This window comes from Carya illinoinensis, chromosome 8 (genome assembly GCF_018687715.1).
Source record: "Carya illinoinensis cultivar Pawnee chromosome 8, C.illinoinensisPawnee_v1, whole genome shotgun sequence".
In the NCBI taxonomy this organism is placed as follows: Eukaryota; Viridiplantae; Streptophyta; class Magnoliopsida; order Fagales; family Juglandaceae; genus Carya; species Carya illinoinensis.
Window position 1 is genome coordinate 35,697,119 of NC_056759.1, and position 23,612 is coordinate 35,720,730.

At 37.0% G+C, this 23,612-nt stretch overlaps 2 protein-coding genes and 1 long non-coding RNA gene across 7 annotated transcripts in view; all 3 read right to left on the minus strand.

Annotated features, from left to right (window-relative positions):
• Positions 1–23,612, minus strand: part of LOC122319131 — a 210,960-nt gene that overhangs the window by 129,093 nt on the left and 58,255 nt on the right. The window lies entirely within an intron of this gene.
• On the minus strand, positions 2,591–11,705 carry LOC122319133 (sodium/hydrogen exchanger 2-like). 5 transcript variants are annotated; one of them, XM_043137059.1, is made up of 16 exons: positions 11,299–11,705; positions 10,450–10,773; positions 10,238–10,356; positions 8,544–8,641; positions 6,276–6,335; positions 6,151–6,197; positions 5,871–6,065; positions 5,704–5,750; positions 5,307–5,373; positions 5,071–5,171; positions 4,859–4,960; positions 4,532–4,670; positions 4,380–4,442; positions 4,091–4,174; positions 3,264–3,392; positions 2,591–3,233 (listed from the first exon to the last, which is right to left on the minus strand). In XM_043137059.1, exons 2-16 carry the CDS (start codon positions 10,621–10,623, stop codon positions 3,039–3,041), a joined length of 1,620 nt encoding a protein of 539 aa, XP_042992993.1. In that variant the 5' UTR covers positions 10,624–10,773; positions 11,299–11,705; the 3' UTR covers positions 2,591–3,038. The 5 variants fall into 5 exon arrangements, with proteins under 5 accessions (XP_042992993.1, XP_042992992.1, XP_042992994.1 ...); XM_043137058.1 differs by having other exon boundaries at positions 2,591–3,392; positions 11,299–11,704; XM_043137060.1 differs by lacking the exon at positions 6,276–6,335 and having other exon boundaries at positions 2,591–3,392.
• LOC122319137 lies at positions 13,719–15,237 on the minus strand. The gene is made up of 2 exons (XR_006245007.1): positions 14,693–15,237; positions 13,719–14,103 (listed from the first exon to the last, which is right to left on the minus strand). It is a non-coding gene; the product is annotated as an uncharacterized LOC122319137 (long non-coding RNA).

Below are 23,612 nucleotides of genomic sequence, written 5' to 3' on the forward strand. Positions count from 1 at the left end.
GGCCGTAACTCTTATCAAAAGTATGTTATTCAACCTTCCTTCATACTTTCTTTCCTTATTTTTGTTACCTGCTAGTGTGGCCTCTCAAATTGAGATGATGTTTCATAATTTTCTTTTTGGAGGTATTGGGAAGGAAGCTTAAGTTTCACCTTGTTGGCTGGGATAAAGTTTGTTTTCCTGTATCTTGTGGTGTTTGGGGGGTGCGTAACTTGAGGATCTTCAATAAAGCACTTTTGGAAAAATGGTTGCGGAGATATCACCGGGAAGCGGAGGGTTTGTGGAGAGTCATTATAGATTCAAAATACGTGAGTCTTAGGAGGGGTGGTGTTCTAATGAAGTGAGTGGCATACGGTGTGGGGTTGTCAAAAAATATTCGCTCTGGATGGGAGAGGTTCTCCAACTTTTTCAGATTTGAGGTTGGAAGAGGTTATGGTGTCTATTTTTGGCATGATGTTTGGTGTGTTTCAAGGGCTCTTAAGTATGTTTTTCCTACTCTTTACCAGATGTCTAGTGACAAAAGAAGCTTTGGTGGCTGACTTCTTGGTGTGTTTTTGTGATACCTCATATGATAAGGATAAGGGTAGGTAGTGTATGAGATCCCATATTGATTGGGAAGGAGAAGTTCTTACTTTTTATAAGGTTCCAGTGGAGCTTCAATTGTATTATTCATGACTAGCCCTTTTGAAGTATAGGCCATGTGGTTCGGGCTTTCCATTGGAGCATTACAATTCTAATGGTTTTTTCCATTGGAATCTCAGTTTTTTTAGAGCGGCTGATGATTGGGAACTTGGAATGTTTGCTATTTTTTTTACTTGTATGCTATGTTGTTTTGTTTGGTAATGTGATGGAGGACAGGGTGATTTGGACTCTTGATGGAAATTCTAGGTTCTCGGTGTGTTCCGATTATAAGGCTCTTTCGGTATTCTCTAATGATCATTGTTTTCCTTGGAAGGCTATTTGGAAGTTTAAGGTCCCTCCTAAGATTGCTTTCTTTATATGGACTGCTTCTCTTGGGAGAATCCTCACCACTTACAATATGAGGAAACGTGGTCTCATCATTATGGATTGATGTTTCTTGTGTAAGAAAAATGGGGAGTTCATGGATCATTTATTGTTACTTGTGATGTGGCTCGGTTCTTGTGGAATGAGATTACTAACAGGACTAGTGTGGTATGGGTTATGCCTGGCATGAGTGGTTGAAAATTTGAAGTGCTGGACAGGTATGAGGGGAAATATTCACATCGCTGCTGTGTGGAAAATGATTATTCCTCTTTGTATTATGTGGTGTTTGTGGATGGAAAGAAATAAGAGGTGCTTTGAAGACTGGAAGCCATTCCTTGGATGAGCTGAAGAGATTTTTTTTTTTATAATACATTATTCTCTTGGGCATCGGTATTTAGTTGTAATGAGGGCAGTTTTCATAATTTGCTTGTATCTCTCATTGTTGTTTATTGGTACTTAGGTTTATTTTGTGTATACTTCCTGTGTACTTGAGCGAAGCAGTTTCCTATTAATAAAGTTTTACTTATAAAAAAAAAAAAGTATTGCCACTTCTAACTTAATATAATTATTTGATATGTAGGGGGACATGAGCTTAGCAAAAGCACCGGAAATGCTGGTGGCCGAGTAACTTGTGGTATGTAAATTATCCAGATCACCCTGAACTATAATCGATGCATAATTTCAACATAATTTACAGCGCATTTTAAATTTGGTTTTGTGTCCTCTTTTTAGCATTTGTAGGCGATCCCAATGCTCTCTCTCACTATCTCTGAAAATAGCATATATTGTCTATTTGATCCATGAAAAAATCTACATTGTGGTTTTTTCTATATTCTCTTGTCTTTTCTTTTACCTTCTGCTCGCATGATGTTTAATATTACCTCGGAATTTTGTGCAGGTATTATTGGCCTGCAAGGATGAACTGCTGCTCCCAAAACCTTTCATCTAGTGTAGCACTATCTCCTGCAAGTAGGGTTGTGAAGGACTTCCTGAGTACTTCTAAATAAATTGCAAACCTTACGTTGGGTCTGTTTTTGCGATCTAAAATTGGGTGCTCGTGCTTTGTTCCCTTTTCATGTAATACCGACCTCTTTCTTATCAGTATTACATAAAGTTGCACAAATTTTCATTCGTCTTAGTTTTAATGGGTCTTCTTTCTTCCATCAGGTTGAAATTGCCCCTTTTCATCTCTGTTCCTGATGATAATACGAAAAAGTTACGAATAATTGTGATTGTATATGGTCTAATATGCTAGAATACACATAAATGAAGGATTAAGAAATGAAGTGAAATGCCCCTGGGCATATAAATATCTACTGCAAATTTTGTGAATAACGTTCGTTGTATAATGCTGCAGCCATCCTGTGATGTGGCATACTTCCACTGAGTGTAATCCTTTTTTATTATTATTTTTAACTTCTCAATGTTCTCGTCAGCATGCACGTAAGGGATGTACCAAGCATCCACCAGTCTCTCAATCTATCATTTAAGGGTCATGCATTTTTTCATGCTAGATCTTATTAGAAAAACCAGTGAACCAAACATCTCACTTACACACAACAAAGTACAAGAGCATCGTAACCCTTACCCAATTATCATTGAAGATGAGATCTCTTTGTTTAGTCATGAGAAAATTACAACTCATTGAAAAATGCAGGCATCACAATAACTTAACAACACCCAACATCTTATTATCACAAAAATAACCACGATGTCAATTGACGTATTAAAAAAAAAAAAAACGGCAAACCCCTTCCAAAGCCCGGGGCAAACACAACCAACTCTAAATGATTTCTTTTTGATCGGTACAATCAGCTATACATGATATGCAGCAGTTTCAAAAGATTATGGTGCACAGCCTTCGCACTACCCTATTGCAACCACATCCTTTATGCTCTCTGGGCCTTCCCGCTGAGATATTCCCAGTGCAGAAGCAAATATTTCACAAGCTGGTTCAAAGGCATGTGGTGCCTTACCGTCCAGAAGATGTATGCAATCATCCACAACACATTCTACATCTTTGCTTGGCCACCTTCTCATTGCCCTTGACGAAAACTCTGTTCGGTTGGTGACCCAGGAACAAAGGGAACAAAACCCCGGCCACCAAATACAGGGCGCATGAAGGCATCATCGAATTTACGCCAGTACCGATGAACAGTGTGCATAGGAGTGGCCAGGAGTGCACGTATGCTGCTTGGTCGGGTAATTTCAGGTAGGTCAAACTCAGAATCCTGCCCCTCTCCAAGAAGAGGCACAGAATCCTGCCCCTCTCCAAGAAAAGGCACAGTTACTGATTTTGGAGTAGACGGATCTGACTGTACCTTGCTGGCTGTGTGTTTTGGATGTAGAAGCAAGAACCTTATAAGAGGTTTAGTCAGCAAACCAAACACCTGACCAAAAACAAATATGAAGTGTCATTACCATTATCAAGAACATAGAAATTTCATATGTGAAACTCGTTCATACAACATCGTAAGCAATCCTAATGCAAAACCAACCATAAATGTAACTTAGAATTCTTACAAAAATTCATGTGAAGAGCAGTTGGTTTTCTTGTTCCCTTAAGAAGCATCGTTCCTCTTAAGAAAATAACATACATATAGAGCTCACCCAAAACCTCAATTGGAAGCATGGTGGAACTGATCCACTTTAATTGTATCTACATAAAATTATGTCCATGATGCTCTTGCCAAACAAATAATAAATAATAATATGGAGGAAGCAGGCATCTGACAGCAAGCGCTCGTCCAATGGAGCTTTGAACAATGGAACACCCATATTCTTGATAGCTAAGAAGCTTAATGGTAAAGACCATAACTGCAAGCACCATATTTGCATTTTCTCTTTTCATTGTAAATGAATCAGCTAATTCTCAGAAAATACAAACCGTTGGCATATCAAGAGGCCAAATTGGGCTCTTTTAATGTGACAAGTAAATAAGTTTGACCCTCAATGGACCAATCATGTACACAGTAAAATTAAAAGTGAACGACAAAAGAATGGTAAGATTAATATTCATCACTACAGAACAAATTAAATCAAGTCAATACAATTTCATAGATCACAGAAAAGGCAGTAGACATCCCACCACTGTGCTGAAGAGAACAACAGTTATGGTGCTGGTGATCATGATTGCATTTCCTCGCAATTGAGTATGCCCTGACATTGTGAACTGCATTTAAAAAAATAAAAGGTTTACTAAATATTCCACTGCTACCATCTCTGTATGTGTATCTCACCCACGTACGCATGCATGCACCATTCAAGTGTTCTTATTTCAAGCGGAAGAGTATAAAAGAAACTGAAATTTCCCTCCGATCAATTATTTCTTAACAAATTTTCTTAGTTATAAATATAACAGCATGTCCATATCGTACCTGATTATAAGCGAGTGCTATAGACACAGCACCTCTCATGAGACCAGCCCACCATATTACCACCTACAACAATAAATATGATGGTGAGATTTGGTACATCAATGAAGTACGAAAAAAATAGAATTATGCTGCAATAGAAACAGAAAGCATACTTGTTGCCTGAAGTTGATTTTTTCCTTTGGAGATTTTTTAACTAAGTTGATTAAAAATGATAAGGGGAAAACAAAGGCTGCTCTTCCTGCCATAATCAGACCTAGCAGTATTGAACTCACAGCAACAGATGTTCCAGGACTGCAAAAAGCAAAATCAAGCATTGCATGTTAGAGCAATAAATAATGTCTCAGCAAGGCAGCTAGATATACATTTTTTTTTTCTGAAAAATTACATAGACTACTACTACTAATAGATATAAGGTTCAACATATTAACAGCTTGGAACTAAAAGGACTAGTTAGTCATCTAGTCTTGTGTTGATAATACCTGCCACTGACAAATCTCCACTTTTCAATGTCCAAGGCATCCATTCCAACGTAAACGAAGATAAAGATCTCAGCAACAAATGAAAGGGTTGCAAAAGCATGCCTGTGATAATTTGAAGGTAAATCTAAAGCATTAGGTATATGACAAATTGACCTTTGTTCTACATATGAAAAATGGGTTAAAATGGCTTGATAGCTTCTAAGAAGACATACTTGGTAGTGATTCGTGAACACTCAGTCACATTGTGCCAGGTGTAATGGGACATCACAATCCCACAAAAGAATACCGTGAGAATGCCACTCAAATAGAACAACTGCATAACAGGTTAAATACAGTAGCATCTTAGTGAGATGAAAAATAATTAGCAATCTATCAAATCTGCCGTCTATATAAAGCATTTGAAGCATAGAAAGGGAAACAAGTGCCGTTAAACAATTAGATATCTTACTTCAGCCATCATATATGAAAGGTATGCCATGAGCATCATAAGAGCAACTTCACGATCCGTAGAGTGCCTATATCATGAGAAACATTGTACTATCAGAATTTGGTTTTAGTATATGATTCTAACACTTCTTTCCTCCATCAGTTAAAGGTTTCTTCAGAAGCCAAATCAGGAGACCCTAAATATTAGGTGTCACCAGACCACTTCAACAAAGAAAAACCTAGCAGAAGATCTAATGACCAAACAAGGCACCTTCTTATTATGAGACTAGGTCCATTTTCAACATTAATATAATAACAATGGAATACTATTGTTACCTATAAAAAAAAACAATGGATTACTATTGTTGCAATACCAGTAAAAGCAACTGACTCGATCATTCCAATTCCGACAAACGTACCTTCCAAAATACAGCTTTTTGATGATGTATGCACTAAGCAGCCCAGTCTGCAGGGGGAAAGAGATATGTCATACCACAGGAGAATGGCACATGTAGCATAACACATGTGCATTCATACATAGGAATCTATGAGAGAGAGAGTGAGAGAGAGAGAGAGAGAGGCTTACTATCACCCCAAGCATTGTGCTTGTGAGAAACAAATAAAAGAAGTTGCCAATAAAATGCAAACCAATCCTGGGGTCGATATGATTGAGGTCAAAACTCTGGATTGCATTAAAAAGTACCACTGATGTTGCATCATTTACAACACCCTCCCCAAATACAAGACTGTAGAGTAAAGGCGTCTCATCCTGATTAAGCACCTGCACCGTCACGTGATCATTCAGGTTTGAAGTGTAGATACCTTATCCGATTGAAGACAAGATAACATGCTGATATCTGCTATACCTGCAATGTACATACTGAGTCCGTGGCAGCAAATATTGCACCGATTGCTGAAATAGCAGATCAATACAGTCAGACCCAAACAGCAAACAAAGTTACTAGAAAAAGAAAAATGGCAAATGTGGTACCTAGATAATCCCCAATATCCAGTGAACCAATATCCAATTTTTTGAAGAACTGAGTAACCCCTGGATCAAGCATCAGAATTTTACAGTCACAATAAGCTAGTAATATAAAACCCAATAGCTCAAACTCTTTTTTTCTTTATTTATTTATTTACTTATTTCTATGTCGGGGAACCTCTCCAAGGCATGGCCTTTTGGACCCACCCCTGCAGAGTAAATCCCGGTCCCGTGCACCACACCCTCGGAAGTTTCCCTACACGGAATTAGTTAAATCGCTAGCTTTTCACCAGAGGGTGTGGCCCCAAAGGATTGTTTGCACTCATGAGGTATTCAACCTTTGGACCTTGAAGTGATACCCCAAGACCAAGGCCTTCACCACTTGGGCCAACCGCTTGGGGTTTCTTTTTTTTTCTTTTTTTCTTTATTTGCTAGGCCTAACATACTTTAATCCAATTCAGAAGGGTATTTGGTACAAACATGGTGAAGAAAATAAAAATTTATTGAAAGGACTCGTACATTATTTGGCCAAAGAAATAATGTACAAGGTGACTTAGACAGAGTGAACTGTCGAGTATGGATGCATATATCACTTTCATTCCAACCTCTAACACCAAAGAAATTAGTAATATGCCTTTAAAACAATATCTAAAAATAAAGAGTAGGTGTCCACCCAATGCGATCACACAGATACTGAATATAAACTGTCAGATAAGAGAATTATCACTTTTTTACAGAAGAAAAGAATAGCTGCATTTTTAGGAATGATTCTCTGCCCTGTAATGGTCTCTCCTCAAAGATTGCACAAGACAGAAGAGTGGGAATTATCAGTTCTAAGCATAGGTAAGTACTGAAAATCCGGATGAATATGCTTCAAACAGAGAATTTTCTGCCGAGTGAGCTTACACGTAAAGTTCAAGAGAAAAGCAACAATACATTCCTAGTGGGTAAATCCTCCTATAGATTGGTATGACCCTAGAATTGTCTTACAGCATGAATTGGGAGCAATTGACAGTAATTAATCTTTTAATAGCTTGGAGGCCGTAAGAAGAATGGGGACATGCCACTGACTCCATGAATATGGCCATATTTTGAATGAGCAGCACAGTGCCATGAAAAAATATTTGTAAAGGAGATTTTTGGCTCACTTGGTCACTTTGTAATCACTGATGTTACCATCAGTCAGAGAAGTCATAATCTAATTGGCTGCATTGCTAATAAATGGTATCATATATATATATAAATAAATTGTCTTAAAGAGATTCAAACTATCTTATATTCCGTGTGAGATATTGGTCCATGTACCCTTTCGATTAGTTTGCCAAAACAGCTAGTGAAAATAAATAATGATAATAACAATATTATCCTCTAGAGACCTCATCACTTTATCTTCTAATCACATGGTGCCAACTAGACTAGAACCCAGACTGCTATAATTACCTCCTCTGTGTGCTACTCTCAGGCAGAAGGCTGAAAACCATATGTCCCAACAACCCTATAAAGAACCACTATATGATTATCAACAAAGTTTACCCTGTCGGTGCTGAACCACAATAGGAACTGTTTGTTCAAGTTCAGTGATCATCGAAATTGGGATTGAGTGAAAAGTTAAGAGTCAAAGACTCCCCGCTGTTCCAATTACTAAAGAAACCATATCATTTGATAACTCCCAAACAAATTTTTAAAAGGCACAGTTTGGTGCTTATTCCAGAGTTGTGCTAATGCTCTCCAAATTTATTACTGCTGTTCCAGTGATTGAATCAGAAATCTCGCTTCCTTTCTTCAGTATTTGTAATTACAAATTTCAATAAGATAAAGGTACTTGTCAAAAAAATTCCAAAAATGCTAATTAAAATTGGTAAGGATTCATTTTCCGAAAATAAATCCTAACTAATTCCTTACATACTCTCCACTCCTTTTAATGAGTCGATTTTGTCAAACACGTAAACCTTATTCTATTAACACAGATTATAACACAGTGTCACCAGCAACACAAGAGTAGGTAATAGATCACATATTATCAGAATCATGGAAATGAATGTTACCCAAATTATGGTCAATGTGAGTAACCCAAAAATGGAAACAGAGTTAAGACTAATTGTCAAACAATGTGCATAGGTATAAAACCATTGGCCGTCAGAATGCTGTCCAACAGAAAAAGGTGTAGTTTTAACGTCCTTGGCATACTAGTTTTTCTTTCCTCGTAAAACTTAAAATAAATAAAAACAACAATAATAATAATAAAAACTGCAAATATAATGTGACGATATTTACCTAGTGATATGATGCCACAGGATATTAATGTACCAACAGCACCAAAGAGCGTGATAGTAGTAAAGTTAACAAAAAACTGCTTCTTTTTCACCTGAAACCTGGAGCAAATGATAGAGATTAAGATCATATATCATAAGGCTGGGAGAAAATTTTTATAAAAATTTCGTTGTTAACATATTAACGATTATTAATGTGAAGATATAAATTTGAACCATAAAAAGTTTTAAAAAATATAAGGTGCCAATTTCAACAAAAACACAATTGTGAGCTACTTGTTGCAACCATGCTTTTTGGTGAAATCAAATTAAACTGATGAAATCCCAGCTGATGACGTAGGAACAGAAACTAAGCATACACCTCAAGATTTTCAAATCATTCAAACACTAGAATAAAATTTCCACACTTTATGTGAAATGCCACATTGGGCACATTTCATTTGAAAACACTCCATGGCTTCCAGTAAACCATAAAATCTCTTCCTGCTACTTATGCCAACTATACCGCAACATGGAGTATCCATTAAATTTCTGCAATTAGTTCTTTAAACAGACATACCATTTGAAAGCTTGTAAAACTTATTTTGCAAGTAATCAAGAATTGCGTTGAAGAACACAAAAGGCATAGTCCACATATGAAAGCTCATAAAATTTGTGCACAAGAATGTCATAGTTCTTTTAAATCTTTATATGTTTGAAAGGGAAATGATTTGTACAGTTCTAAGGTATGCAAACCCCGTATACTCCCTTCGAAAAAAGTAGGCAAATCTAGTATCCACATGAAAAAACCCATTTTTCAATGGTGGGCCCTATTTTTTTTCAAAAGGAGGGCGCGAAGCTTAAATGCCCTAAGACTGTATCTAGCATTGCTCATGTTGAAATTGCCTAATTAAACACCACCCTGCACCAGTTTAGTCCGCTCTAGCCTTTTTTTTTTTTGATAAGTAAGAAAGAAATATATTAAATCATGAAAATTGGCAAGGCACGAGTCCGCACGGGTATACAAAGAGCCTAGATACAAGCTAAGAGCTGTGAAAAGCAGCATAGAGATCATTGAAAGAAGTGCCATTCAATACAATAGAAGAAGCCCATAGTAATAAGGTGTGATGACGGAGAACATGTTTATGATGACGGAGACATGAAAGCTGGAACCGGTTAGATGTTACATTCTTCCCACTAATCAATTTAATTTTAAGGAGTGCTGGCAACTATTTGTCTCTAAAACACATTCTAATTATCAAATATATCAATTTTTTAAAAGTAAAATACATGAGAAATTTCAGATAACCATACGGTCTGATTCTTATTTTCTATATTTTATGTCAAGTATTTTGGATTTTCCTGATAGCATAAGCTAATCCAATAATTAGCACGTAAGAGGACATGACTACAAACCAAGGCAACGATAATGCTGAAACATACTTTTGGGTTCTAAAATTCCGTAGTACCATAAGAAAAGAAAGCTTGAAGATTAGTTGAGTTCATTCACGGGAAATCATTGTAACTGTAAATGACATAATTAGCAATATAGGCCACCACCTAGCACCGCTTCAAGCACCATAAAACTCATGAATAAAAACATAGACAATTGATGCACAAAAAAAAGCAGAGCAATCAAAACATCCGAAACAGAAATAAGAATTGAAGAAAAAGAGCTCGATTCTCTATACAATGAGGTCAATGAGACTTCAAATTTACCCCGCATTAAATATTATTGGCGGCAGAAGGTATATAAAGAAAAGATCCTCACTGAAAACCAAAAGATGCGAGCTTCTTCCCCCACTTGCCAGCAGAATAACAACTCCAGTACACACACCCTGCAACCGACCCACGTAGAACAAATGAAAACTAGTCATCTCTTTTCTTCTTTCTCACCAGAAACCAAATAACCGGGTAAGAGCGAAACTTACAATAACAAGGGCAGTGATAGACTCGTTCACCCATCGGTTCTCCTCAAGAAGATGGCCAATCACAATACAAGCACAAAGGAGTGCCACAAAGAGGTTCATCGAAACCACAGAAGCATGATCGGAAGTGGATAGCATTTGCAACCTCGGGATGATAGAACTCAATCCGATAGCCATTATTTCCACCACTCCTCTCACTATAGAACCAATCTATAATAGTCAATTCAGAAGATTTTAGATTTCCGTTGGAGAAAAGAATCTGCTGATTCTATGTCTCTGAACCATTGAGCTCCTAAAATCTTTTAAATCTCACCATGCAAATCGACTCTGCAAACCAACACATCAAAAAGTAAGCACATTTTCTTGTGTATTCAATCTCCGAAATACCGATACAAAATGCTTCAACGCATTAAAGACCAGCTAAAACTTGCATGTATTTCTGCTGATAAGCACTGAAAAAAATAACCGAAATGCAAAGGACAAAAAAGGATGCGAGAAAAGAAAACGTAAATGATTATAAGAAACAAGTTCTGAGAAACAAAATGGATCACAAAGCAAAATGAGAAGGGGCTTTCGTTTGAGCCTCGAGAAACGAAAACCAGCAATGTACTTTCCCTGAGAATATAGAGGAAAATGTAATAATTTCTATCCCGGTTGAGGTGAGTCTTCGATCATTTCCACTTCCTTGGAAGAAAGACAGTAGAAAGTTTTTCGAATCCCAAGTTCTGCTTTTCTTTCTTTTCACAGAAACCAAACGGACAACCGCTTCTGGCCAATAATTTTCTTCCACAGTATGGAAAATTTTCTTTTCTTTTCGTAAACCAGGAAAAAAAAATAAAAAATGAAGCTTACCAAAGCACTCCCAGGCTTCATGCACAGATAACACGTTGAAGGCACGAAGCTTGCGAATTTATGCACCAAACGAAACAGAGAATTCGAAGAAGCAGAGAATGAGAGGGCTAACAAACAATCTCTGCTTCGAGATCCTTGCGCAACGCAAGATCCACAGCTCTATGATTCTCACAACAATGCACGAACCTCGGGATAGCTACAAGCTCGGCTATGCCATATTTCCATCGGAGCGATATGCGAAGGAGGCTTAGAAAATATTGATAATAGTTTAATTTTGGAGGGAGGGAGGGAGAGAGAGACGGAAGGTAAGCTCAGGAAAGAGAGAAAATGGAAGAAAATCTAAGCGGAGAGAGAGAGAGAGAGAGAGACGGGTGGTTCGTGAAGACAGACACGGAGACATTGGCGCACAGATTCGAAGTGGAAATGTTAAGAAGAAAACTAAAAATAAATATTAAAAAAAGGTTATTTTTTTGTCTTTTGCAATTTTTATTTTTCTCTCGTCTTAAGATAAAAACCCATTTTTGCCAATCAATTGAGGAGTTGTGGAGAAACCATGAGGTCCAATGTTATAAGCTTTTAATGGTAACAATGAGCTGTTTAGATAGTGAATTGAAATAAAATGAATTGAGATGAAAATTAAAAATTAAAGAAAATATGATTAAAATATTATTATATTTTGTAATATTATTATTATTTTAAAATTTTAAATAAAATTATTGAATTGTTTATTATATATTTTATGAGAATTTAAAAAATTTATAATGACGAGATAAGATGAAACATTTCTTATATTCGATCCAGCCTAACTTATAATGAATTTTGTAAAGAAGAAAAGAAAACAATAAAAAGACTAACTTGATTAATCAAGATATATGAATTGGTTTTAAAGAAAGCTATGTCCATAACTACTTTGTTATAAATCTTACACAAAACATTTATAAATTCATATAATTTAATATGATATGTTGAATTTATTTTATAACAAAAAATACTTTACAATATAATAGCCATGTCAGTTTATGAACTCCCCTATGTAAGATTAATGTACAGAGCTAAAAACATGGAGACACATCATTGATGGAAAATGATAGCCCAGGTCATTACTTATGCAGAAGAGCTGCACCCAGCTCTATTATAATGGGTGTTGTGACTAATGAGTGGTGCCTTTTATGTTGAGAAAATGATCTAACTTATAATTTTTTTTATAATTTTATTATAATTTTATTTCTAATGAAAATGAGTAATACTATATATAATCGTGGAGTGTTCAAGCGTCCAGTCACTTTGAAAAATAGTTAGATCTATTATTAAAAAATTAATAATTTTTCATATAGATCTTGTATTTATTCACTTTTTTTCAAAATTATTACACGGCGCTTCTACACAAACGGCTGCAACTCTTCTCGTAAGCAATCATTGTTCCATATTTGTATCTTCACCAGAGATATGATCAAAATCTGTCCTCATATATTTATTTGCTAAGAAAAAACTTTCCAATAATAGCTGCCAAAGAAAGTTTATTTTCTCTTCTTTTTTAATAGGTAACAAAGTTTCAAAAAGCAATCATGTGAAAACATAATGGATCATATGAGCTTCTGTCCAACTAGAAAATATATTATACATGCTTGAAATTAACATTTAGAAATAATAGATCAGCTGTCACGATCTATGTGTGTTTGGATTAGTATGAATTAATAGCATTGATTAACATTTGTTATCGAGGAACATGAAGTTTCCTTAGCATGTCCCATTACTTTTAAGATTCGTACACATAATTATTAATCGATTGATCCTTCCAAAACATTATTGTACATTGATATGTTGTTGCTTCAGACAACCTAGACAGCATGTGAAGACTTTTACCATAACACGTTACCCTCAGCATAACCCTATAAATAATTATTAAAAGAGATGATTGTCTTTTATTTTTATTTGAAATCAGACTAGCAATGCTTTCATTAATGAACAGGCTCATTGATGCATTTTTTTCAGCAGATACAACGATTTCTACCACATTCTTGCTTGAGCAAGTGTGGATCAACCGAGCTTGTTGACACAAGTTAGCTTGACCCAAGTCCCAACAACTCTCAGCTTGGCTAAGTTCTATACTTCTGATCTCAGTGATTATAATTTTTATTTTTAGCACAAAAAATTACCTTCCTCTTCTTTAAGAACAGGAAAAAGGAAATCAATCACTTGTTCTGGCGGCAAGGCCATTGTTTAGTCATTAAGCTTTACCTGGTATTTGTTTGTGGATAAGTGGAAACCCAGAAACTTCAGCTTTTTATCTCTTGACATGTTTGAGAAAGTCTAAATTCTCACAAAAATTTGCTATATGTCTTATCTGATTTTATTTTTCATTTTAATGCCACTTCTCCCCAGTCTTCAAAAATGCTTGTGTTTGTTCTGAAGAAAGTCACTTCTGAAAATAGTACACTGTGCTTTCTGGTGTTTAGTTCAATTATCAGCAGAAAATAACCTTCAGATAATGGACAATAATCACCTGAGAGGTGGTAAAATACATAGGGAAGGAATAAATGGATTCTGCCCCCAAAAAATACAGAAAAGTCTAAAAAATCAATATGGTTATCTTCCTCGATCGATGTGCTAACAACTATACATGCATAATCAATTTTATTTATCTGCATTCAACGTATGGTTCACTAATACACGACAAATCTGGTGGCTGCTTAGAAGCGAGGAGGTCCACCTGGTGGACCAGGGGGTCCGGGTGGTCCAGGTGGCCTACCAAACATTGGTCCACAGCAGCTCTCAAAGATGCAGCAGCAGCAAAGGAGATAGAAACTGCCAACCAAACATGAATTATGTTAACAATACCACCCTCTTAAGTTTAGATAATCAGAGTTAGATTGTAATTAAAATCTAGTTTTCTAATGGGATCTAATTTCTAGTCCATGAGTCTATTTATGTACTCCAACAATTGACAGATTTGATGAAAACTTTCTAGTCCATGAGTCTATTTATGGACTCCAACAATTGACAGCTTTGATGAAAACAGAATTTTGAGAAATATGATCTCTTGAGCTGAATCTCTTTTCTCCCTTCTTCCACTGACTCGGATGGCTCTGATCCCTCTCTTGACTCTCTCTCTCTTTTTACCTTGTTCATCCTCACTTATTCTTCCTAATTTCTTCTCAATCGACTTTAATTGTCATGCATCGCTTCTGATAACCGCTATCAATTCACTTCTCATTATCATTACATGATGTCTTCAAGGTGACTTGACTAGGTTCCATGTTCAGATTATTTTCTAAATACAGAAACTCTCGTGTAATTTCTACCTCATGCAAGGACATTAAAGTCTAACAAAGAAGGAAAACTTAATCTATATGATATTAGAGCATCTTATAATCAAGAGAGATATCTAACTCACCATGAAGATACAAGCCGGCATATGCCACCACAGAGAAAATCACAGCAACCGCATACCCCCGGAGGGCCGGGAGGTCCTCCCGGCGGTGGGCCCCAACCCGGCATCTGTGCTAATGTTTGTGCTTCTCTTCCAATTGGAAATTGGAGTACAAGGAACTAGGCAGAGGGTTTATGTATAGAATTTCAAAGTGGGTAGCAGTAAACTTAATGGCTAAGAGTTGTGAGATTTGTAGCACCATCTTGGACTCGTAAGTACAGAAGATATCCGTTCCTTTGGATAAGCAGATTGTGAATACAATCTAATCTTCTGACTTCTCTTAACAAATTTTCAAATATTCAGCATTTGCAGATGGTTTTACTATTGATTGTGGACCCAAGACAGACATGCAGCTGTTTAATCATATGCGCGGTTTTCAACAACCACAGGACACACATCGTTCGAGGATTGGAGGGCTCCATGAAGCTGTCCTGCTAACATGTCAAACTTGTTATTTTTGCTGGTTTTAATTTTTTGGTAGGCAAGTAGGTCGGCCGGTTTCCTCTTGGCTGAATGAATGGTCGCTGTGAACACACATCGTTCGAGGATTGTTAGGTAACATGACAAAAACATGACAAACTGTTCACAAGGGGGGGCCAGGTGGACTGTTAGAAAGGAGAAACACGTTTCTGGAAATCTTTCTTCATTAATAAATTTGTCCCAGACGGTATTTATACATGATGTAAAAGAAAAGAAAAAAACAATTAGGTTTGTTACAAAATAACCGTAAGGACCAATAAAAAATTCTTCTACTGTTATTAGGGCTGTAAAACAGTTGGTCTAGATCAGAAAAACCGATCAGTTTGGTCTGGTCCGGACCGGACCGAGAAACATGGGGTTCAATTTTCGATCCATGATTCCTTGAATCGAACTAGTTCGGTCTGGTCCACGGTTCACGATTCCTCGGACCAAAGTGGACCGAACCGACCGAATTTAAAAAAATATTTTTATTTTATATATAATATTTTATATAATTAATTATGTAATTTTCTTCTAACTTATTCTCATTTATAATATAAAATTTTAAATATGTAATTACAAAATAATATTCTATTAATTAAGTAGTGTATATTATCAATTAACTTATAACCAATTCATCATTAACTAATTACTAACATCTACATCTGTATCTAATTAAAGTTATTAGATAACCAATTCACCCCTAACTGTTAGTTTTCTAGAATTTGTATTTGGTTGTGTGGTGCTCTGTTGTTGAGTGGTACTCTGTTGATGTAAAACACAATGGCTCTGTAATTGCCCTCCATTGCTTGTTGCAGTGTCATGTTGAATGCCTTCATTCCGTTTGTGAAAATGTGGCATAGAATCATCTATTTTAATACACCCTTGCAAGTCCAAGGGGGTATCGACCACATTGAGACTTGTCCTAAGAAGAGTGAATTTTTCTACAACTAATGACTTAGTAAGGACATCTGCAATTTGTTCTTTGGAATTGCAAAATTGAACTTGTAATGTATGGGCAACAACTTTATCCCTCACAAAGTGATAATCGATGTCCATATGTTTTGTTTTGGAGTGATAGACCGGGTTGACAGAGAGATATGTGGCTCCAATGTTGTCACACCACAAGATTGGAGCCTTAGGAAGAGAAATACCCAGCTCTTGAAGGACTGTTTGAAGCCATATGGTCTCAGTAGCTGATGATGCAAGTGATTTGTACTCTGCTTCTGTTGATGAACGAGTAGTTGTCCGTTGTTTCCTCAAGCTCCATGAGATGAGATGATTTCCAAGGTAGATGCAGAATCCTCCAGTTGGCCGTCGATCGTCAGGACATCCTCCCCAATCAGAGTCCAAATATGCTTGAAGTGTGAAGGTGGACTGATTTTTAAAGAGTAAGCCATAATTGATAGTGACTTTAAGGTATTTGAGGACCCGTTTAATAGCACTCCAGTGAAAAGTTTTCGGAGAGTGCATGAATTGGCAAATTTTATTCACTGCAAAGGAGATGTCTGGCCTGGTGAGAGAAAGATATTGTAAACCACCAACGATGCTTCGGTATGGAGTTGGGTCTTCAAAATCTGGAGAATCAGATTTTGATAACTTGAGAGAGGCTGCCATTGGAGAGGAGATTGGTTTTGCATTGATCATTTGACTGCGAAGAAGCAAGCTCTTGATGTACTTTCGTTGAGTGAGTAGAAGCCATGCTTTGGTGTAGTCGACTTCTAGTCCAAGAAAAAAAGAAAGTTTGCCCAAGTCTTTGACTGGAAAAGCAGAGCCTAAGTCACGAAGAAGAAGATCAATGGCTGAAGAATTTGATCCTGTGACAACTAGGTCATCCACGTAGACTAAGAGATAGAGAATGATATCACAATGCTGCAGGATGAACAAAGAAGGATCTGCCTTTGAGGCTGTGAAACCATATGCAAGTAGCCATGAGCTAAGTTGTAAAAACCAAGCACGTGGTGCTTGTTTGAGACCATATAGAGCCTTGTGCAATTTGCACACATATGTGGGGTGTAGAGGATCAATAAATCCCTGAGGTTGCTGCATGTACACCTCATCAGTCAATGAATCACGCAAGAAGGCATTTTCAATATCAAGTTGGCGCAGGGCCATGATCGGGTGATAGCAATGGATAAAATAAGCCGAATAGTGGAAGGTTTTACCACTAGAGAAAATGTCTCATTGTAGTCTAAGTCATGCTGTTGATGATACCCTTTAGCCACAAGACGAGCTTTTCGTCGTTGAAAAGATCCATCAGCGTTTGTTTTGGTGCGAAACACCCACCTGTATCCAAGAATGTTAGCCACGGGTGTGGGGGGTACAAGGGACCAGGTGCAGTTTTGTTGAAGTGCAGCATATTCTTGTGCCATAGCCTCCCTCCATTCTGAAAGTTTTGAAGCAACTGAGTAGCTAGAAGGTTCGTCCGGTACAATTAGAGTCGTGGTGAGATAGAAGAGAGAGGAGTAGGGAATGGTTCCATCTAGTCTTGGTCTGGATGAATTTTTTTGAGCACGCGTAATGATGGGAGAACAAGGTGGCTGTAAAATGATTGGACGAGAAGGAAGAACGAGAGCAGAGGATGAGAGTGAAGAATCAGTTGTCGGTACAATAGATGATAAGGAAGGGCTCAAGGTAGATGATGAAGGAATAGGGGGCTGAGGGTTTGGGCTTGGACCAGGCCCAAGAATAGAAGGAGATAGGATAGGCAAAGGGATGGTATTTGACTGGGCTGGAGAAGGGAGGTGAATGGGTCGGGATTTTGAAATGGAAAGGAGGCCTTGTTAAAATTAACATCCTGAGAGATGTATAACTGATTTGTGGCTAAGTTAAGGCATTTATATCCTTTATGCGATGCACTGTAACCCAAGAAGAGACATGAAATGGAATGAAAATTTAATTTATTTGAGAGATAAGGCCTGAGATTGGGCCAACATTCACATCCAAACACTTTCAAAAATTTATAGTCTAGTTCAGAATTATAAACTAGAAAATGTGGTGATTTATTTTTTAGAGTAGGTGAGGGAAGAAGATTAATCAAGTAAACCACAGTTTCTAAGGCATCGGCCCAATAGGAGAAGGGTAATTAAGAATGGGCCAATAAAGCAAGCTCAGTTTCAACTATATGCCGGTGTTTTCTTTCAATGAGGCCATTTTGTTGGTGCGTGTGAAGGCATGAAAGACGATGCGTGATGCCTCATTTTTTACAAATAGGAGTTAAGGGTTTGAATTCACCTCCACCGTCCGTTTGTAAAACTAGAAGTTTGGAGTTGAAATTATTGTGAGTTTAACTTGTGTTATGAAAAAGGCTAGATGTTAGGTAGTTGATAACTTAGTTTACAATATTCCAGCTACACTGATTTGCTGTAAGTTGCCAGTTAGCATAGTGTCTAATGTTATAATATTCCAGCTATACTAATTTGGTGGTTGCATGTTCAAAAGTCCTTTGAATTCCAGTAAAGGCAAACATGTGACAATCTGTAAGGGGGGAAGGAGGGGGTGAGGTGCACACTCAAGAACACAATCATCTGCACGTAGCAGCCAGTATGCACAAGGGTCACCTCGGAGAAGGAATTTATGAGACGAGGCGGACCCACTTTCAAATGAATTGACTCAAGCAGTAGCAGGTGTTGGAGTACAAGAGTCCATGGGTGTCAAACAGGGTGGAGAGGGGAATAATACTACGGGTATGCATGCCATTTCTTACTCCAATACAAAAAATTGATGAAAATTAATATTTTCTTCAAGAGTTGGTACATTTATTCTTGTTATTAGTTGGTTGACTCATTCAAATTGCATCGTATTTTTTTTTCAAGATATAGTTCCATCCATTAAGAAACGGAGTCGAGGGCCTGCGCGGGGCACACAATTTGAACACCTCTAGAAGGTGGGTAAGATTCCTTTGCTTATAAAGGAGGGTCATAGAGGCCCATCGTGCGAGAATGCCTCCATCTTCATTGGTCGAGTGACATGGATCATCAAATTATATGCCAAAATGAGGCATGCAAGCTAGTGTTCTATACCTAAGGAGGAGAAGCAAGAGTTAATTAATCGTGTTAGGGTAAAGCTTTATTACATATGCATGTAGTTTATAACTTATTGCTTTTAATGTGAGTTTGATTGGTAGATGTTTTAACCTAGATTTTCAACTTGTAGGCGGACTTTGTGTTGGATTGGACAAAAGACAATTATCATGAAATTGTGGTAACGTATATGTCCGATAAGTACAATGCATATTACTATGAACTACACAAAGTTTAATTAAAATATGCATCGCATGAGGAGGCCCTATGTGGTGGGACATCCATGGTGGAGCAACCTGTTTGGTAGTGGCTATGTGAAAGGTGGGCCAGCGGAACATTCAAGGTATATGGGTATTAGTATTTTAATAAAAAACTAGTGGGAATTTAAGTTACATTTGTTTTTGTTTATATGTACATTCGGGTGAGATTTATTTTGCTGCCTTTTTAATTCCGAGCAGTAAGATAATATTTTGGGACCTGATATAACAATAAAATGCGTAACAGGAGAAGTCTTGAGAAACATTACAAATAGGAAAAAACTCAAGGTGAAACATACAGGCGGAAGGAAATCATTTGTTAGGATTTTGGAAGAGAAGGTAAGAGCAGTTTCTGATTTATAATTCAAGTTATGGAACTGTATCTAATGAGCTATAACTGTTAATGATGTGTGGTAATGGGAGACAGCACCAAATATGGTCGCTTTCTATAAAGAAACACACTAGTCAAGGCAGAAGGGCAAATTTATCAATGCCACAACTGAACACAATTATGTGAACTTTTCCATGTTTGATTTAATTTTTGTTGGACTATATACTGCATTAAAATATCTACACTGATTTTCTTTCATATGATATTTAGAATCTAATGGTGGAGAAATTGGCTGAGAAAGACCCTGAAGAGGACGTTGATGAAGCGGCCTTGGCTGTTTTCAAAGACATTTTAGGGTTCAGATTTGGGTACGCACAAGGGATGGGGCACATGGTCATTACCGACCCCTCTCCTTCAATGACGAAGAACAACGCATTTATGCATTTGGCCGAGGAGAATGAATGAAACAAGACTAGTGCAGAAATGTATAAGAGTAAACTAAACCAAATTATGGGTGATATGGCTGACATGAGGAGAAATTTTTCTGAGCATGAGAAAGGAATGAACTTCCAAATGTCTGAGTTGGAGGGAAATAGTGAGGCTCATAGAGAGACTTAGGGAGATGCTTGGCATCTCTATTGCTGGAAGTAGGCTGATTTTTTGTGGGTTTTTTTATGGATTGTATCAATCCAATGGCCATGGCAGTTTGTAGAGAGGCAAATATTTTGATGTGTAGTGTGGGAAGTTTTCCATAGGGAATCAAATTTTTGGAAGTGGAAGGGAAATGGTGGTTTCAGCTCATGAATGGGTCTGGTTTTAAGGAGTGGGTATGATCTAACTTTTGGATATGGGGAAGTAATTTCACGACAGTGTATGTATTTCCTTGAATTTTCATAAAGACTTGTGGTTATTATGAAGGGGTGATTATCTTATACTTTGTTAAAATATTTTTTGATTGATTCTCATATATTGTGGTGTAGTATGTTTTATGTGAAAACTATTGCTAGAGTTTTAGTTTGAGGTCTGTATGTAATCTGGTTCAATGGCTCCTAAGGTGAGTCCAAGTAAACCACATACTTGGGGCTAAGTTTCAAATATGTTCACTGAAAACAGTATTTAAATGTGTCTTTAATTCCACATAAGTCATTGGTGGGATCAAGTTACTCATTAAATCTAAGTAATGCACTTGGATCAAATTGGTTGTTCCATGGTTAAGATTTAATTAGCCATTATAATGTCCCAGATTCATAGTTTGTATTAGCCTTTGATTGATTTGCTAAAGTAATGTCCTAGTAGCGGTAAGAAATGTTTTCTATTGGCTAACATAGTTAAGTACATGGTTTTTAATTTCAGGACACTATGCTCTTGTGATATTTCTGGATTAAGAGGCATAGCTGTACATATGAATGGAGATGAATTGGAGCAAACAAGAGAAGCGATGATGTGTACAGAACTAGAGTAATGTGTCTAGAATGCAAAATATGTATACATGTAGTCAGGCACATGTGCACTACTCCCCCTATTTGTTATGTAATCTGGTTCAATGGCTCCTGTATAGGATTTGTTATATTAATTACTAACCATGTAGGCTTCCCTTGGGCACTACTCCCCCTATTTGCAAACATTGATGTATATAGTCATGACCTTGATTGATTGGTACTTAAGCCAGTGGAAAGAAGTGTAAAACAATCATTTAAATTCTGTTATATATGGGTGTTGAAGAAAATTATGTCGTTGGTGAATTATTCAGGTGCTAGTTTTCTTTTAAGTGAGTGGCCTTTTGTTGTATAGTTGTAATTCTTCAATTTGAGTATCTTGTGATATTTTTGTCACTTTTTTCCAGAGAATTTGAGTGCCTTGATTGTAATACTTCGTGGGAAAAAATTGTAGGGAACAGATTTTTTGAGAAGTGTTGGTGTGCTGGGGAAAAGGTCACTTACCGGTTTCAGTATTTCCCATAAAAGGCTAGCTAGTTTTTCCCGACGAATATAGTTCATGCAAACAACCTTTTTCCCATTAAACCCCCCCCCCCTTTTTTTTAACTTGATAACTATTTATCTCCATTGAACCTCTTCATGGCAAATACAATTTCACGATGAACAGAGTTCATGGGTTAAAACATATTTGGCAGGAAAATGTTTCATGCTATAAACCACATTTTGCACAAAAATGTTTCATGGGTAAAACATTAAGCCACAACAGTGTTTCATGGGTAAAACAGTTTTGGGACGAAAATGGTTCATGTTGTAAAACACAATTTGCACTAAATTTTTTTAGGGGAAAAACATTAAACCAAGCCACCACATTGTGTCACGGGAAATTTCCAACGAGAAATACAAGTTTTCACCACAAACCATGTCCTGGGAAGAAGTCATTTTTTCCCATGAATTATACTATTGGTGGGGAAAGTGGCTTACCTCACCAATAATATTCAATGAGCCTCCCATAGGAGAAATTGGTCAGAAAAAAATTTGTCACTAATGTTTCACCTTTTCCAATCACAGTCTCTCCCGGGTAAAACATGTATTTGTTGTGTCAAAAAATATTTACTCTGTATATTCAATCATCATCATTTTACACAATCGTTTATTACAATTATATATTACTAGAATAAATCTTCTATTCTAAGCTATACAAATCAGGGTTCCTATAATCATGCTCTCATGTAAAGGAAAGAATTTCTTTCCATATATTACAACTCATGCCAACACTCCCCCTCAAGTTGATGCATACGGATCCTTTATGCACAACTTGACTAGTGAGTAGTAGAAATCTTTGCTGGAAATGGCTTTGGTAAGACAACTTGACTAGTGAGTAGTAGAAAATCTTTGCTGGACATGGCTTTGGTAAGTATATCTGCTAACTAGTCTTCAGACTTGATGAATGGGAATCAAATTGTCTTAGTCTCTAGGTTATGTTTGATGAAATGCCGATCCACCTCCACACGTTTAGTTCTATCGTGCTGAACTAGATTATGAGAAATATCTATGGCAGCTTTATTGTCACAAAAAAGACTCATTTCGGATGTGGGAGCAAACCTAACCTCGGTTAGCAACCTTTTCAGCCAAAGAAGTTCACACAAACTCTTGGCCATCCCTCGGAATTCTGCTTTTGCACTACAGAGTGCCACCACCTTTTGTTTATTACTTCTCCATGTCACAAGGTTTCCACCAACAAATGTGAAATACCCTGAGGTTGACTTCCTATCTGTGATGTTCTCGACCCAATCTGCGTCTGTATAGCCCTTGACTTCCAAATGATCATTCTTAAAACATGAGCCCTTTCCCTGGAGAAGACTTTGAGTATTTCAGTATCCGAATTACAGCCTCCATGTGTTCCTCACTTGGTTAACAGCCACTGAGGCTGTTAAAGCATCATGTTGTTCAAATAATACAGCTCCCAACGAACCACAACCGATTATATGTAGGGAAATTAGACTTTGGAATGTTGTAATTAGCAGATTGGATTGAAAGATGTGCAATAGATTTTGACAACCAATGACAATTAATAGATAAATATTGGAAAAGGAACTTGCAGTGACTTGATCGTGCCATATAGTTTCCAACTTGTCCATTTTCACAATATGCATTATCTCTAAGCTCCGAAATGGCAGCTGTAAAATTAATTGGAACAAACGTTAAGAAATACCCCATCCCATGATAACAAGTACACTAACTAGTTTAACTGGATCTACAAAAAGATGTTACATTCTGACTCATTACATTAAGAAATACTGGATCCCATTATAGCAACATTAGTTTAATTAGGTCTAAAAAAATATTACGTATAATTTATTTTATCAAATCACGTTAGTT

What these genes read in the sequence shown, in the direction of transcription:
- LOC122319133 (XM_043137058.1), bottom strand. Translation starts at nt 10,623, where the DNA reads ATGGCTATCGGATTGAGTTCTATCATCCCGAGGTTGCAAATGCTATCC. An exon ending in GCACAATGCTTGGGGTGATA is followed by an intron (nt 5,751 to 5,870) that starts GTAAGCCTCTCT and finishes TTCCCCCTGCAG; the next exon opens with ACTGGGCTGCTTAGTGCATA. An exon ending in AAAAAGCTGTATTTTGGAAG is followed by an intron (nt 5,374 to 5,703) that starts GTACGTTTGTCG and finishes CTCATGATATAG; the next exon opens with GCACTCTACGGATCGTGAAG.